The 14,722-nt window shown below is 41.5% G+C and overlaps 1 protein-coding gene across 2 annotated transcripts in view; it reads left to right on the forward strand.

Moving 5' to 3' along the window:
- Positions 1 to 14,722, forward strand: part of CAT (catalase) — a 40,726-nt gene that overhangs the window by 8,982 nt on the left and 17,022 nt on the right. For both annotated transcript variants that reach the window (XM_048853689.2, XM_048853690.2), the window contains 5 exons: positions 5,327 to 5,437; positions 6,824 to 6,954; positions 10,427 to 10,531; positions 11,583 to 11,708; positions 13,705 to 13,896. In XM_048853689.2, coding sequence (XP_048709646.1) covers positions 5,327 to 5,437; positions 6,824 to 6,954; positions 10,427 to 10,531; positions 11,583 to 11,708; positions 13,705 to 13,896 — 665 coding nt within the window. The remainder of the gene's footprint in view (positions 1 to 5,326; positions 5,438 to 6,823; positions 6,955 to 10,426; positions 10,532 to 11,582; positions 11,709 to 13,704; positions 13,897 to 14,722) is intronic.

Genomic DNA, 14,722 nt, shown 5'->3' on the forward strand with positions numbered 1-14,722 from the left:
GAAAAGGAGTACTTGTGGCACCTTAGAGACTAACCAATTTATTTGAGCATGAGCTTTCGTGAGCTACAGCTCACTTCATCGGATGCATACTGTGGAAACTGCAGCAGACTTTATATATTCACAGAGAATATGAAACAATACCTCCTCCCACCCCACTGTCCTGTTGGTAATAGCTTATCTAAAGTGATCATCAGGTTGGGCCATTTCCAGCACAAATCCAGGTTTTCTCACCCTCCACCCCCCCACACAAATTCACTCTCCTGCTGGTGATAGCCCATCCAAAGTGACAACTCTTTACACAATGTGCATGATAATCAAGTTGGGCTATTTCCTGCACAAATCCAGGTTTTCTCACATCCCCCCAACCCCCATACACACACAAACTCACTCTCCTGCTGGTAATAGCTCATCCAAACTGACCACTCTCCAAGTTTAAATCCAAGTTAAACCAGAACATCGGGGGGGGGGGGGGGGCGTAGGAAAAAACAAGAGGAAATAGGCTACCTTGCATAATGACTTAGCCACTCCCAGTCTCTATTTAAGCCTAAATTAATAGTATCCAATTTGCAAATGAATTCCAATTCAGCAGTTTCTCGCTGGAGTCTGGATTTGAAGTTTTTTTGTTTTAAGATAGCGACCTTCATGTCTGTGATTGCGTGACCAGAGAGATTGAAGTGTTCTCCGACTGGTTTATGAATGTTATAATTCTTGACATCTGATTTGTGTCCATTTATTCTTTTACGTAGAGACTGTCCAGTTTGACCAATGTACATGGCAGAGGGGCATTGCTGGCACATGATGGCATATATCACATTGGTGGATGTGCAGGTGAACGAGCCTCTGATAGTGTGGCTGATGTTATTAGGCCCTGTGATGGTGTCCCCTGAATAGATATGTGGGCACAATTGGCAACGGGCTTTGTTGCAAGGATAAGTTCCTGGGTTAGTGGTTCTGTTGTGTGGTATGTGGTTGTTGGTGAGTATTTGCTTCAGGTTGCGGGGCTGTCTGTAGGCAAGGACTGGCCTGTCTCCCAAGATTTGTGAGAGTGTTGGGTCATCCTTCAGGATAGGTTGTAGATCCTTAATAATGCGTTGGAGGGGTTTTAGTTGGGGGCTGAAGGTGACGGCTAGTGGCATTCTGTTATTTTCTTTGTTAGGCCTGTCCTGTAGTAGGTAACTTCTGGGAACTCTTCTGGCTCTATCAATCTGTTTCTTTACTTCTGCAGGTGGGTATTGTAGTTGTAAGAAAGCTTGACAGAGATCTTGTAGGTGTTTGTCTCTGTCTGAGGGGTTGGAGCAAATGCGGTTGTATCGCAGAGCTTGGCTGTAGACGATGGATCGTGTGGTGTGGTCAGGGTGAAAGCTGGAGGCATGCAGGTAGGAATAGCGGTCAGTAGGTTTCCGGTATAGGGTGGTGTTTATGTGACCATTGTTTATTAGCACTGTAGTGTCCAGGAAGTGGATCTCTTGTGTGGACTGGACCAGGCTGAGGTTGGTGGTGGGGTGGAAATTGTTGAAATCATGGTGGAATTCCTCAAGGGCTTCTTTTCCATGGGTCCAGATGATGAAGATATCATCAATATAGCGCAAGTAGAGTAGGGGCTTTAGGGGACGAGAGCTGAGGAAGCGTTGTTCTAAATCAGCCATAAAAATGTTGGCATACTGTGGGGCCATGCGGGTACCCATAGCAGTGCCGCTGATCTGAAGGTATACATTGTCCCCAAATGTGAAATAGTTATGGGTAAGGACAAAGTCACAAAGTTCAGCCACCAGGTTAGCCGTGACATTATCGGGGATAGTGTTCTTGACGGCTTGTAGTCCATCTTTGTGTGGAATGTTGGTGTAGAGGGCTTCTACATCCATAGTGGCCAGGATGGTGTTATCAGGAAGATCACCGATGGATTGAAGTTTCCTCAGGAAGTCAGTGGTGTCTTGAAGGTAGCTGGGAGTGCTGGTAGCGTAGGGCCTGAGGAGGGAGTCTACATAGCCAGACAATCCTGCTGTCAGGGTGCCAATGCCTGAGATGATGGGGCGCCCAGGATTTCCAGGTTTATGGATCTTGGGTAGTAGATAGAATATCCCAGGTCGGGGTTCCAGGGGTGTGTCTGTGCGGATTTGATCTTGTGCTTTTTCAGGAAGTTTCTTGAGCAAATGCTGTAGTTGCTTTTGGTAACTCTCAGTGGGATCATAGGGTAATGGCTTGTAGAAACTCGTGTTGGAGGGCTGCCGAGCAGCCTCTTGTTCATATTCCGACCTATTCATGATGACAACAGCACCTCCTTTGTCAGCCTTTTTGATTATGATGTCAGAGTTGTTTCTGAGGCTGTGGATGGCATTGCGTTCCGCATGGCTGAGGTTATGGGGCAAGTGATGCTGCTTTTCCACAATTTCAGCCCGTGCACGTCGGCGGAAGCACTCTATGTAGAAGTCCAGTCTGCTGTTTCGATTCTAGGTGGACTCCTCCTGAGGGTCGAAACAGCAGACTGGACTTCTACATAGAGTGCTTCCGTCGACGTGCACGGGCTGAAATTGTGGAAAAGCAGCATCACTTGCCCCATAACCTCAGCCATGCGGAACGCAATGCCATCCACAGCCTCAGAAACAACTCTGACATCATAATCAAAAAGGCTGACAAAGGAGGTGCTGTTGTCATCATGAATAGGTCGGAATATGAACAAGAGGCTGCTCGGCAGCTCTCCAACACGAGTTTCTACAAGCCATTACCCTATGATCCCACTGAGAGTTACCAAAAGCAACTACAGCATTTGCTCAAGAAACTTCCTGAAAAAGCACAAGATCAAATCCGCACAGACACACCCCTGGAACCCCGACCTGGGATATTCTATCTACTACCCAAGATCCATAAACCTGGCAATCCTGGGCTTAAATAGAGACTGGGAGTGGCTAAGTCATTATGCAAGGTAGCCTATTTCCTCTTGTTTTTTCCTACGCCCCCCCCCCCCCCCAGATGTTCTGGTTTAACTTGGATTTAAACTTGGAGAGTGGTCAGTTTGGATGAGCTATTACCAGCAGGAGAGTGAGTTTGTGTGTGTATGGGGGTGGGGGGGATAGCCCAACTTGATTATCATGCACATTGTGTAAAGAGTTGTCACTTTGGATGGGCTATCACCAGCAGGAGAGTGAATTTGTGTGGGGGGGTGGAGGGTGAGAAAACCTGGATTTGTGCTGGAAATGGCCCAACCTGATGATCACTTTAGATAAGCTATTACCAGCAGGACAGTGGGGTGGGAGGAGGTATTGTTTCATATTCTCTGTGTATATATAAAGTCTGCTGCAGTTTCCACGGTATGCATCCGATGAAGTGAGCTGTAGCTCACGAAAGCTCATGCTCAAATAAATTGGTTAGTCTCTAAGGTGCCACAAGTACTCCTTTTCTTTTTGCGAATACAGACTAACACAGCTGTTACTCTGAAACTCAACTTTCAGTGCATGCAAATGAAAACCTATAAAGGAGTACTCACCTATGTCTAAGATCTCTTTCTCCCAGCAGTACCTGCCCAGATTGATGCTTTTGTTTCAAGCTGAGGTTTATTCACCCCCCAAGTTAATTTTTTGAGCGTTAACGCCTTGTTAACTTGTTTTGCTAATTGGAAATCAGAAATAATGCCCCTCCTCCCCACATCCTTTTCCCATCAACTACAAGTGCCTCCCTCAAACCGATAGGTAAGAGTTTAACATACAGAGTGTTGCCAAAGGCAATAAGCATATTGGCCTAGATCTTCATAGGTATTTAGGTTCCTAACTTCCATTGATTTCAATACCTTTTGAGCTTCTGGTTCTGATTCTTTTCATTCAGTACAAATATATTCATAAGTATGTATACGCTTTACTCACACGGCATGTCTGAATCCTTAGGATCATAGCTGCTAGCTATGCCATACCACCTACAGCTGCAAACTATTAGCTGGTGAGCATTTAGTAATTAGCTCCCTCTAATTTATAATCCCTAATTTTTGTGTTTTTTTGCTGTAAAAGCCACAGTATTAGCACTATTAGAATATGAGAGAAATTATACAGCACCAGAAAAAGAGGAGAAAAGTCATCAACCCCAAAGAACAAGATCCACATTTCCACCAAGCCAGGTGAACTAGTGTATAATTAAGAATTTATAAAAGAAAATTCCCTCTGAAGACTTTTTCCCTTTATGCTAACTGTTAGTTACCCTTTATCATTGCTTCATAGGTAATATGATGTCACCACTTAACTAAACAAATGTGGTATTACAGAAACTGTAGATAGCTACAGGCTATGTTTCTTCATAAAATGAGACTCTGCCTTTCCCATGACAGGAATTTTGCTCTTGTGTAGAGGACTTCAGCAGTCAAATTACAGTTAAGAATTTTAGAGAGGGGAAAATTAAAACTTACTGTGTGGGATCTCCCACTTCCTAAATGAGATGATTACATCTTTTTGCCTTTACATGAGGTCTTTGGTGGAACGGATGTCCTCATAGGTAGGTACACCTACTCATCTGCTGGTAACATGGCACACTGCAACAACTTCCATCAGCTGTTTCTCCTCTATTTCCTATCAGACTCTGTGGAGGTGTCTCAAGTTATCAAGGCTGCAGAATACTAAACAAATACCTTAGTTACCTGCCTGTATTATGAGAGAGTGTACAATCTGCAAATATAAAAACATATCCAATGTACTGTATATACACAAACGGCAAAATACCTTTAAAATACCACTCACGTTGAATACTAAGTCAAACTTAGACTTCTAGGCTATGATTTATTTTATGCTAAGGAAGTCTTGATAGCCATGTGATGCTCTGTTGTGGTTCTGGGATGGATGGCCTGCAGAAACCTCTGTTGCTCACAGCAGCATGCCAACCTAGGTGTATTTGTACTGGGCACTGATGTTCTCTATAAAATGCTGTATGTTAAGTTTTGTGAAGTTTGGCGTGCTCCATATCTCTGCTCAGTGTTCTCTTATGCAGGAAACTGAGTTTCGTGATCCTAGGATGCAAACAATCTAATTGGAATATGTAGTTTCAGAGCCCAGCAAACACAGATACAGCGAGCAACAATTTCATTTCATTTGAAAGAGGGAAGGCTACAAAAAAGCAAGAGTATCGAGAGGCAGAGAGGGGTAGAGGAAAGAAGTTAGCAGAGTGGTGGCTTGAGGTGGAAGAGAATGTTGTTGAGTTTTCTCCAATTGCCATAAATATTTCTCCCGTTGCCCTTCTCCAATATCTAGTACTTTAGTTGTGCCCCCTGATATTAGCGAAAGTCATGTCACCTCTTTGCGGTTCACAGTTCATCTAATCACGTATAAAAGTAATTTTGTTTTGTTTTTTTCAGGCGCTTTTGGCTATTTTGAAGTGACACACGATATCACCAAATATTGTAAGGCGAAGGTATTTGAGCACATTGGAAAAAGAACACCAATAGCCATTCGATTCTCCACTGTTGGTAAGGTGGTGTAATTAATATGTGTGCCTTTTATATAACACATGTATAGAATCGCTAGTGTAACACAGTTCCACAAAGTATAAAATTTCATGTTCTTTTGACCACTTCACCTGCCCTTTGCCCTTACTCCTCTCCCCTAGATTTATTCTAAAATCTTGAGTAGTGTTAAGCAGCTGCCATTTCATGTAACATCAGTCTACCGTAGACATTTTTCCTCCTAAGTGTGAGAAGAAGTATGGTCTTCGCAGGAGACTTTGGTTTTATTCCTTGCTCTGCTATAGGCTTTCTTTATGAATGTGGGCAGGCCATGATTAACGCCTTTCTGCCTTGGTCCTCCATGAGAATAATTATCCCTCTTTTTCATTCTTACTTGGCAGCAATGTTGTAAGGATAAATTCATTAATGTAAATATTATGGGAAAGAGGATCATAAAAAAAACAGCTTTCTGTAAAATAAAATAAAATAAACTAGCCTTTCCCAAATCCTAAGATGGGTAAGTTACAGCTTTTTACAAATGACTGCAAGTGCCAATATCTTGTACATTATATGACTGAAAATGTGAACTTCTTTATGCCATTAGAAAGTGGGAGGTTCTAAAGTTACCATAGCTATTTATATTTTGCAATACTTTTATAGTTACAACTTTTTGGGTCCTTTGTGATAGTTCTAAAATCTTCAAGATGGTCAAATCAGGATTCTTGAATCTTCTGAAACAAAGTAAAGAGTCTATATATCTTAGTAACCCTGGAGATTTGCTTGTGTGGGTCAAAGCTCTGGCAGCCGAACAATGCTTATTTGCTATGAGGGTTTGGAGAGGCAACTGGAGTTACTGACACAGAGCATGAACTAAAATAGGCTGCTGAACTTTTTCTGCACTGCTTATGTGGGTTTTCTCCTGTCTGTATAGCAATCTTAGGGCTTGCCTATGCGTGGACACTCAGGAAATTTTATGATGATTTAACTAGTGGTGTGAAGGTAAGGCGTATTAGTTAAAGCGTATTAAATTGCTGTGTAGACATACTTTTTCAGAAGTAAGGTGGATTAGTTAGGAAAGCCAGTCTATATGTAAGGAATTCTGGTGTAAAAACTTCTAATAGGTCAGGTTGGTATAACTTACTCAGTGGCACAAGAGTTGTCCATGGAACTGCAGATGCATTGCTCGCTCTGTCTACAATTCAGGCCCAATGTGTTACAAGCATTCAGGTTCCTGAAATAGTGGGGCAAATATACTAAAATTCTCCAGTGTGGATAAGGTTTAAAAAGAAACAATAATAGTTGTGGGCCTCTACTTCTCTGTCTGCTTATGTTAAATATAAGGTTGTGTGATTTCTCCCTCCCCCCCCCGCCCCCCATTTTGACACTTTCACATATACACATTTCTTCTAGCTGGAGAGTCTGGTTCGGCTGACACAGTTCGTGACCCTCGAGGCTTTGCAATGAAATTCTACACAGAAGAGGGTAACTGGGATCTTGTAGGCAACAACACTCCCATCTTCTTCATCCGTGATGCCATGCTGGTGAGTGAGAACATGGGTGTACGTGGTTTCAGCAGGTGAGATAAAGACGTCCCAAGGATTTGTACAAGTGGTGAAGAAAGGGTAATGAGAAGCATAAAATACAGATTGGCACTGAAAACTTATTTTACCCTGATAGTTCAGTATAGATCTGGAATTTTTTGACTGAAAATGAAGCTACTTTGAGAAATAATTATGCTTATTTGCATTTAAAGAAACAATCTGTGTAACGTCCGAATGGCTAGTAAATAGGTTTAGTATTTAATACATGTTTGTATTTTTACCTTTTGTATGATCAGTATTACTAGTCTGCGAGTCAAAATGGCTAAGGTATTTTCTAGCTGTCATTTTGAATTCAGAGCATTTAAATTTTTTTTCACTTTTAAAAAGTTCCTGTAACCTGTTTAAATGTTGAAACAGCAATTTAGACATTGCTCATTACACATTTAAAAGACTATCCCCTTACCAAATAACAAAAATGGATAATGAGTAAAGTAGTTACATTTACATTAAAACTGGAGTATCTTTTATAAAATGTAGGCCTATTTTGAATGAGAGGGCAGGATTATTATCTCTTTCAAATTTAGTTAAGACATTAGAGATAGTTGCCTACCGTAGTTCACTCAGTCAGGGCCAAATTTGGCAGTCTTTAATTGTGCAGAACTCCAATTTAGTTCAATGGAAGTCTTGCTTAAGTTAGAACCATAGAATTTGGTCCAATGTAAGTTTGTCCCTTCCTGTCTTAAGTGCTTTTTTGTGTGTGCCAGTGTGCATCCCAATATAGGGTTGCATGCACCTCATGCCCATGAGACTAGGGGACATGTATGTGCCCTGTGTCTCCTTATGTGTTCATATAAAGGCATAAAAAGATCTGACAACCAATCCCCTGGTTCTTTGCTCAAGTTAAACTCCTTAATATTTTGAAAAATCTTTGTAATTATGGATGATCTTCTGTTTTGACTTGTTTGGTCAGACACCCTTCTATATGCTCCCACACTATACAGCATTTCTGTAATGGTAAACTCAAAACCTGAAGGCGTCAAGTCCTATCTATACTGTGATGGGCTAATTATCTTTAAGGACAGGCACAATAGGTGCCTCTTCCATCTTGGAAAATCTCATATTCTGAGAAGATGCTTGGTATGCTTATCCTGCTCCTCAAGGACTTTTTAGTTGTGAAGCTGTATCGCCACCTTCTAGAGCAGTCCATAAAGGTCTCATCAGATCGAGAGGAAAGGAGTTCCAAAATCCTCCTTAATAGACAATCCTGCATCATCTAGCATCCCATTGAACAGACAAGTGACTCTTAAGAATATTATGGAGAAGTCAGCACCAAAGAGAGACCAGGTGACACCATTGGCACCAGGACCAAAGCAGACACCAACACCTCCGGCATAGAAGTTGTGCACTGAAAGGAGTCTCCTGCTTTGGTGATTGGAACAACCGAAGAAGGTCAGTGTCCTCCCACAAGGACTGGTAAAGCAAAACATTTCTTGATAAGTTCTCCAAACCCACAGCATCAAGGGCTGGGGAGAAGACTGCAATGCATCAGATTACCAGCATTGATCTCAGTGCCAAAGGTGCTCCCAGGGGCATTGACCCCAGCCTTGTGGGAGAAGGCTTGGGTTGAACCAGGTCCATCCTGGTGCCAAGATATCCACTGCCACCGGTACCAAAAGTACCTTATTCATTGGTGCCGCTCCCCGAGGAGGTCTACTTACTCCTTACAATCACTGGGACATGCTTTTTTCCCTGTCATCATGCAGGGAACCATCCCTTTTGAAGTCTGCAGGTGTCATCACTGAGAGATCTGTGGACTTCTACAGACCCCAACCACCAGCAGCACTCCAAGATTGGAATTGGTCCAGTTACCTGTACACATATGGGATGCCACCATGGGACTACGTTCACAGACACTGAGAAATCTGTATTGAGGGAGAGTTTTTTGCTCCAGCATCTTCCCTGGCTGGATTGCCAACACTGGAATATCAAGAGGAGTGGTATCCAGGGGCACAATATCAACACCCTGTCTTGCCTCCTAAGGATCTTTCCACATCATTGCCAGATGAAGTGATATGCTTGGCACTGGTACTGGAAGACTTCAGAGCTGTCGAGGAGCTTCTTGTGTGGATTGCTGAGACTCTAGAGAGCGAGACTTCAGTCATCTCAGAAAAGCACCACAAACTATTCAACATCCTATCAGCTTCTGGTCCTTGCAGAATCATCCTCCCCATTAATGAAGGACTACTATACCCAGTGAAATCTCTGTGGCAGATGCCGGCCGTTATATCACCACCAGCAAAACATGTTGAGAAGAGGTACCAGGTCCCCTTTGTGGGGTTTGAGTACTTTTACACCAGAACACTGGCTCCTTTAGTTATTTCAACTATACTTAAAAAGTCAAAGTCAAACGAGTACACAAAGGACAAAGACTCCAAATGCTTAAACCTGTCTGGGAGGAAATCCTACTCATCAGCATTGCTACTGCTACAGCTGTAGGTGGCTTACGTCCGGCCCTGCTGGCTAAGTACGACTTTCTGACATGGGACAGGGTGACACCCTTCCTTGCCAAGCTCCCTCATGATAACATAGAGGAATTCAAAGTCACAATAAAATGATAGTTTTAACTGGCATTTGTTCTAGCCTGCAATCAAACCCAAAATGCCTTATGAAATGTCTGTTGGAAACCTGCTTGGTTCTCTGCCAGCTTCCCTGCCAAGCTGCTGGAGAAACTGGGCTTTCAGGGTCCACGGCTCCAGAGCAGTTCAGCCCTCTGGACTGCCCCAAGGTTTCCCAGATCTGTGACTCCAGGAAAACCTTAATATGCCAGGGTTTCCAGGCTCCCTGCCATGGAGCTGTGATGTTGAAAACCTTGGAAGCCCTAGCTCTAACTGGGGTTTGGCTCCTAGTTCCTCAAGATGGCACTGGAAGTCTTGACAACCCCAGCTTGAGCTCCCAGGGTTTGCAGCTCTAGGGCAGCCCCACTGTACAGACTTTTCCGGGCTGAGGACCCTAGAGCTTCCAGACCCCTTGACCAGCTGGCTCATCGTACTGCTGATTCTTGTTCATATAAATACTTTACCAGTTCAAGTTTGAGGGTGAAATTAACACAATGGTTTTGTTGGTAGTATCTGGATAAAGCTGAAAACTCCTCAATGCTCTGTTTTCCTTTTGTTACAGCTTTTCCTACCTCTGACTCTGACCTGTCACTCCTAATACCATTTTGAAGTGCTGATGATTTCATACTTGCCCCATAGTAGCTTAAAACATATTTTAAGTCAAGAGCCATGTACCACTTGTTGTGGCTGAAGTAGGTTATATATATCCAGATACTTTGATCTGTTTTCTTGAAATGCCAGTAGTATGCAAAGGGACCCTGGGCATAATTGTAGAGAACTTTGTCAATTCTTGCAATATCTTCAAACTTTTAATTCCATTAAATTCATCTTAATTTTGTTTGTTTGTTTGAAATTAGTTTCCATCCTTTATACATAGCCAAAAGAGGAACCCTCAGACTCATCTGAAGGATCCAGACATGGTGTGGGACTTCTGGAGCCTTCGTCCTGAATCTCTGCACCAGGTGGGAGCTTATTGCCTTTTGAACTCAACTTATTCTTCCATGAACAGGGAACTCGCATATTAAATCATTGAGTTTTCTTATTTTCGGTGGGTTTTTTTTTAAATATTTCAGTTTCTTGGACAGTCTGGGAATTTTTATTATCTTTTTGGACCAATAAGACTATATAATAATAAATTATTAACAATTAACTGAAATTCAGTAAAGCTCAAATTATGTACTTTTAGCCACCTGTTAAACTGTAACTACTGTACTAGGTTTTGGGTCTTTTAAAATTTTTCTGTAAAGTTAGTTAATGATTAGTTAAAGTGATTATCTAGTGTCCTTATTTTTCTTGGCTGTATTTTACTTGGACCAAGACAAAAGTAAAGAATTTAAGACTATCAGTATGTTAATATTGAATTAAAGCAGCTGAACCATTCAGAAACAGCAAAGATTTGCTGTTTAGTCAACCCAAGTATAAGAAAATTAACATTAAAAAAATTAAATATTTCTGGGAAGATAATGCTGATATACTTCAAAGCTCAGTAACTTTAAGAAAAAGTGATATTAAAGGGTTTTGTGAAACTCCAAGTTCAAGAACAAACAGATTTTCTGTGGCTATTGAATGCTATGCATGGAATTCTCTACCTTGAAGGGTTTTGCTAAAACTGGTTTGTTCAGGATTTTAACTTTAAGTTCAAAATATGGTGCTTGCTGGAAAAGTTGTTAGTTAGCTCTAAAACTACAGTAGCTAACTTACTCCTCTTGAAAAAACCATTGTAATCACACATGAGGTTGGTGTCCATCTTTCACTTCCTCGTTAAATACTTCATATAGACTTAACTTTATTGCATGTTCAGCATCTTCAATGATCCAGTTATTAGAGCTGTTGTGATTATGTTTCAGAAGTTGTCAAACAGGTCTTGGCACATGAACAATCATTATGGTTTGCAGCATAAGACAATTTCCATTTATACCGTTGATTAGAGGAGCCTGTCTGCTGTTTATGGATTAGTGACTTTATATTGCATCAGTTTACTAATTACTAGAATTGACTATGCCTTTTATTCAGGTATCTATCTTGTTCAGTGATCGTGGTATTCCAGATGGACACCGTCATATGCATGGATTCGGATCCCATACCTTTAAACTGATTAATGCTCAAGGAAAAGCTGTTTACTGCAAATTTCATGCTAAGGTATTGGTTTTAAGTTTACCTACTTGGAAATATTTTGTGCTAAATACAATTCCACCATTATAAATTGGAAGTACGATACGGCAAAATGTTTTGCAATAGTTGGTTCTGCAGATTTTTATGCAAGTCTTGGCAATATTATATAATCTTGCAGGTCTCATTGAGGAAAGATCTTCACAGGCATTAGAGTAATAGTCTAATTTAAGAGTTCTGTAAAAGGTTTTCCCATAAGCTTTACTGGTTGTTATTACAAGAATCTTTTCAATCCATCATTAAACATATATAAAGGTTGTCCCTGCTTTGATTTCCACTCTGCTTCCCGCATGCTGTGATAAGCAGAGATTCTTCTTCGAAGGCCTTTGTATATTACCAGTTATGGTATTCAAGGTGTTTACACAGTGAGCTTCCGGAACCTTATGGAAAACCATGCTTGTTGTGCCTGCTGGAGCTCTCTTATGACACCATAGATTTTGGGACTGAGGTTATATAAGGGAGGAGCAATCCTGAACACCTTTCTTGGTGCCATTCAGTGCAGATGTAGGAATCCTACCTATGTCCATGCCCAACCCTATCACACTTTATTTTCCTCAAAGTTCTTTTATATTTATTTAAGTACTAAGAATAATTTCTAGTATAGTAAGGATTTGGGGGGGTTGTGCATATTTCAGAAATTTTTATGGCATCTTAGTCTATTTTGTGCATGTGTTGTACTTGGTTCCTTGGTTCAAACAGCCTAGGGTATAGTCCAGACAGGCATTCAGTAGATGCACTTCTTATCCAGGATTTTTCTGGAGTCCAGTGCTTACTTGTAGTTCTCTTTTTGCTTAGGGGAATCACATCTCCTGGTGGGTGTGAGGTGTGTCGGGCTTTCACATCTGAAGTCCATAAAAACAGTCAAGGAAGGCTCCAGGCCTTCCTAATGCTGAAGTTTCAGCAGGCAAAATCTGCAGAACAGTCTGAGATCCATGGTCTGGGTTATATGTGAGGTTTGGACTGGCTGTCATTAGCATCTACAGTTTTAGATTCCTCAGGATTCCTCTGAGCCAATTTCAGTTCTTACCATCACTTGCCAGAGATAAGACTAAGTCTAATGTGGTTGTAGCTCCAGTTGGATTCAAGCCAAAGACCTTAAGTCAAGGGCTCTGGTTTTGGTAGCTCTTTGGAACTGAAACCTTCAGACCCCTGTCCCCAGCCTAGAAGGGAACTTCAGGGCCTAGCCTGTCCGAGATGGTGCTGAAATGTCCTTAGGATCTTAAGCTAATTAAGGCTCCAGAAACTATTGCTGATACATTGATTCCCAGTATAAAACCAAAAGAGCTTCCCTGAGAACTTGCTTTTTCTACTGATAGTGTAGGCCTTTGAATCCTTGAACCCTTCCTAGCTTTGTTGAGGCAACTTTGAGCTTTTATTCTTTGCTCCAAAACACAAGGAAATGAGAATGCAGTTTCTAAAGACTGAAAAATATTTCAAAAGTAAAAAGCACCGTTCCAAAGAACATGCTTTGAATCAGTCTTTCAACACGAGACTGCTTCCCTCTTGCCCTCTGCTCACCCCCAAAACACCCTTCACAGGGGAGGGTGGATTTGTGTAAAACAGCTGTAGCTGGGTAGGAAGCCCTCTTTTTTTTTTTTTCAAGAGGGTATACCCGAGGGGACGTTTTTGTTCTGTTCTTGCCCCTTCTGTGTCTCCTGGGTGGCATAAAGGGGAATACAGAATCTGACTTATAGAGCCAAACAAAGAGTACATTAAGCAGTTACCTAATTTTATTATTTTAAAAATATTCTGTTATCTTGCTGAGCTCAGATTAATAGAGGACAGTGTTCAGATTGTACTGTGGAGTGGCATTTAATTTACCTGCTGAAATTGAGATGTAAAGTGGAATATGCAAACAGTCTAATAGTTCTTCAGTTTGCTCTTTTTATTTCTGTGGTATTGCATAGCCAGTTTTGTTTAATTACAAATGATAATGAGTGTCACTTCTTCATTTAATTACTGTTAGACTGATCAGGGCATCAAAAACCTTTCTGTCGAAGAAGCAGGAAGACTGGCTTCCACTGATCCTGACTATGGATTGCGTGACCTTTACAATGCTATTGCCAATGGAAACTGTCCATCCTGGACGTTCTACATTCAGGTTATGACATTTGAAGAAGCAGAGAAGTTCCCGTTTAATCCTTTTGATGTAACTAAGGTAACTAAGGGATGTGTGTGCGCGCGCGTGCGCCTGTATACAAAAAATAATATTAAAGTTACAAAGTCAAGCAGTCAGATAGGAAATGCCAGTATTAGGTTGTTTGTGCAAACTTAATTCTCTCCTTTCCCCTTCTGCATATGCATTATGTCCTAACATCACATAAGTGTGTGGCAGAGCGAACAATAGAACCTTCCTCTCCTTGGTCCCAGTCTAATGTCTTAAACACAAAAAAAAATCCTCTTTTTTTTACTACCACCTCCTTCATTCGCTATTCATTATGTGCTCTGAATGAGGATGGAATCTCAAAGTCAAATAATGTGATCATGTGAATAAAGAGCATATCATAATGCATACACACAATGGAGCCAAAAGAAGGCCACACGGCAACCTTAATTCTGGAATACTCTAACATTTGAGTGCTTTACTTTGCAACCTTAACGTGTAATTTCCTAGGTGTTTGTTTTCAGTTTTCTTTCAAAAAGAGAAAAATTCCATCCCGTGGAACTATTCCTGTCCTTCCTTCCACTCCTGCTCCAAGAAAGAAAAAAAAAAGGGGTGGGGGGGATGGGGTAGTGAGCAGGATTTGAGCGCAGGATTTCTAGATCCATACCACAGATCTCTATTACCATTGGAGATGACGGAGTAACTGGTAGCAGGAAAAGGCTATTAAACAGCATAGGGTGATGTGACACAGTTTGTCAGTGGATTATGCAGCTAGGTAGGTAATAGATATTTGGAGTTGGGAATCTTGGTGTCTGGTATTGGCTCTGGAGGGCTGTGATCTAGTAGAGAGATTGGGAAGGTTCTTTTTGAAAGGCTGTAT

Source organism: Caretta caretta, chromosome 6, assembly GCF_965140235.1.
Source record: "Caretta caretta isolate rCarCar2 chromosome 6, rCarCar1.hap1, whole genome shotgun sequence".
NCBI lineage: Eukaryota > Metazoa > Chordata > Testudines > Cheloniidae > Caretta > Caretta caretta.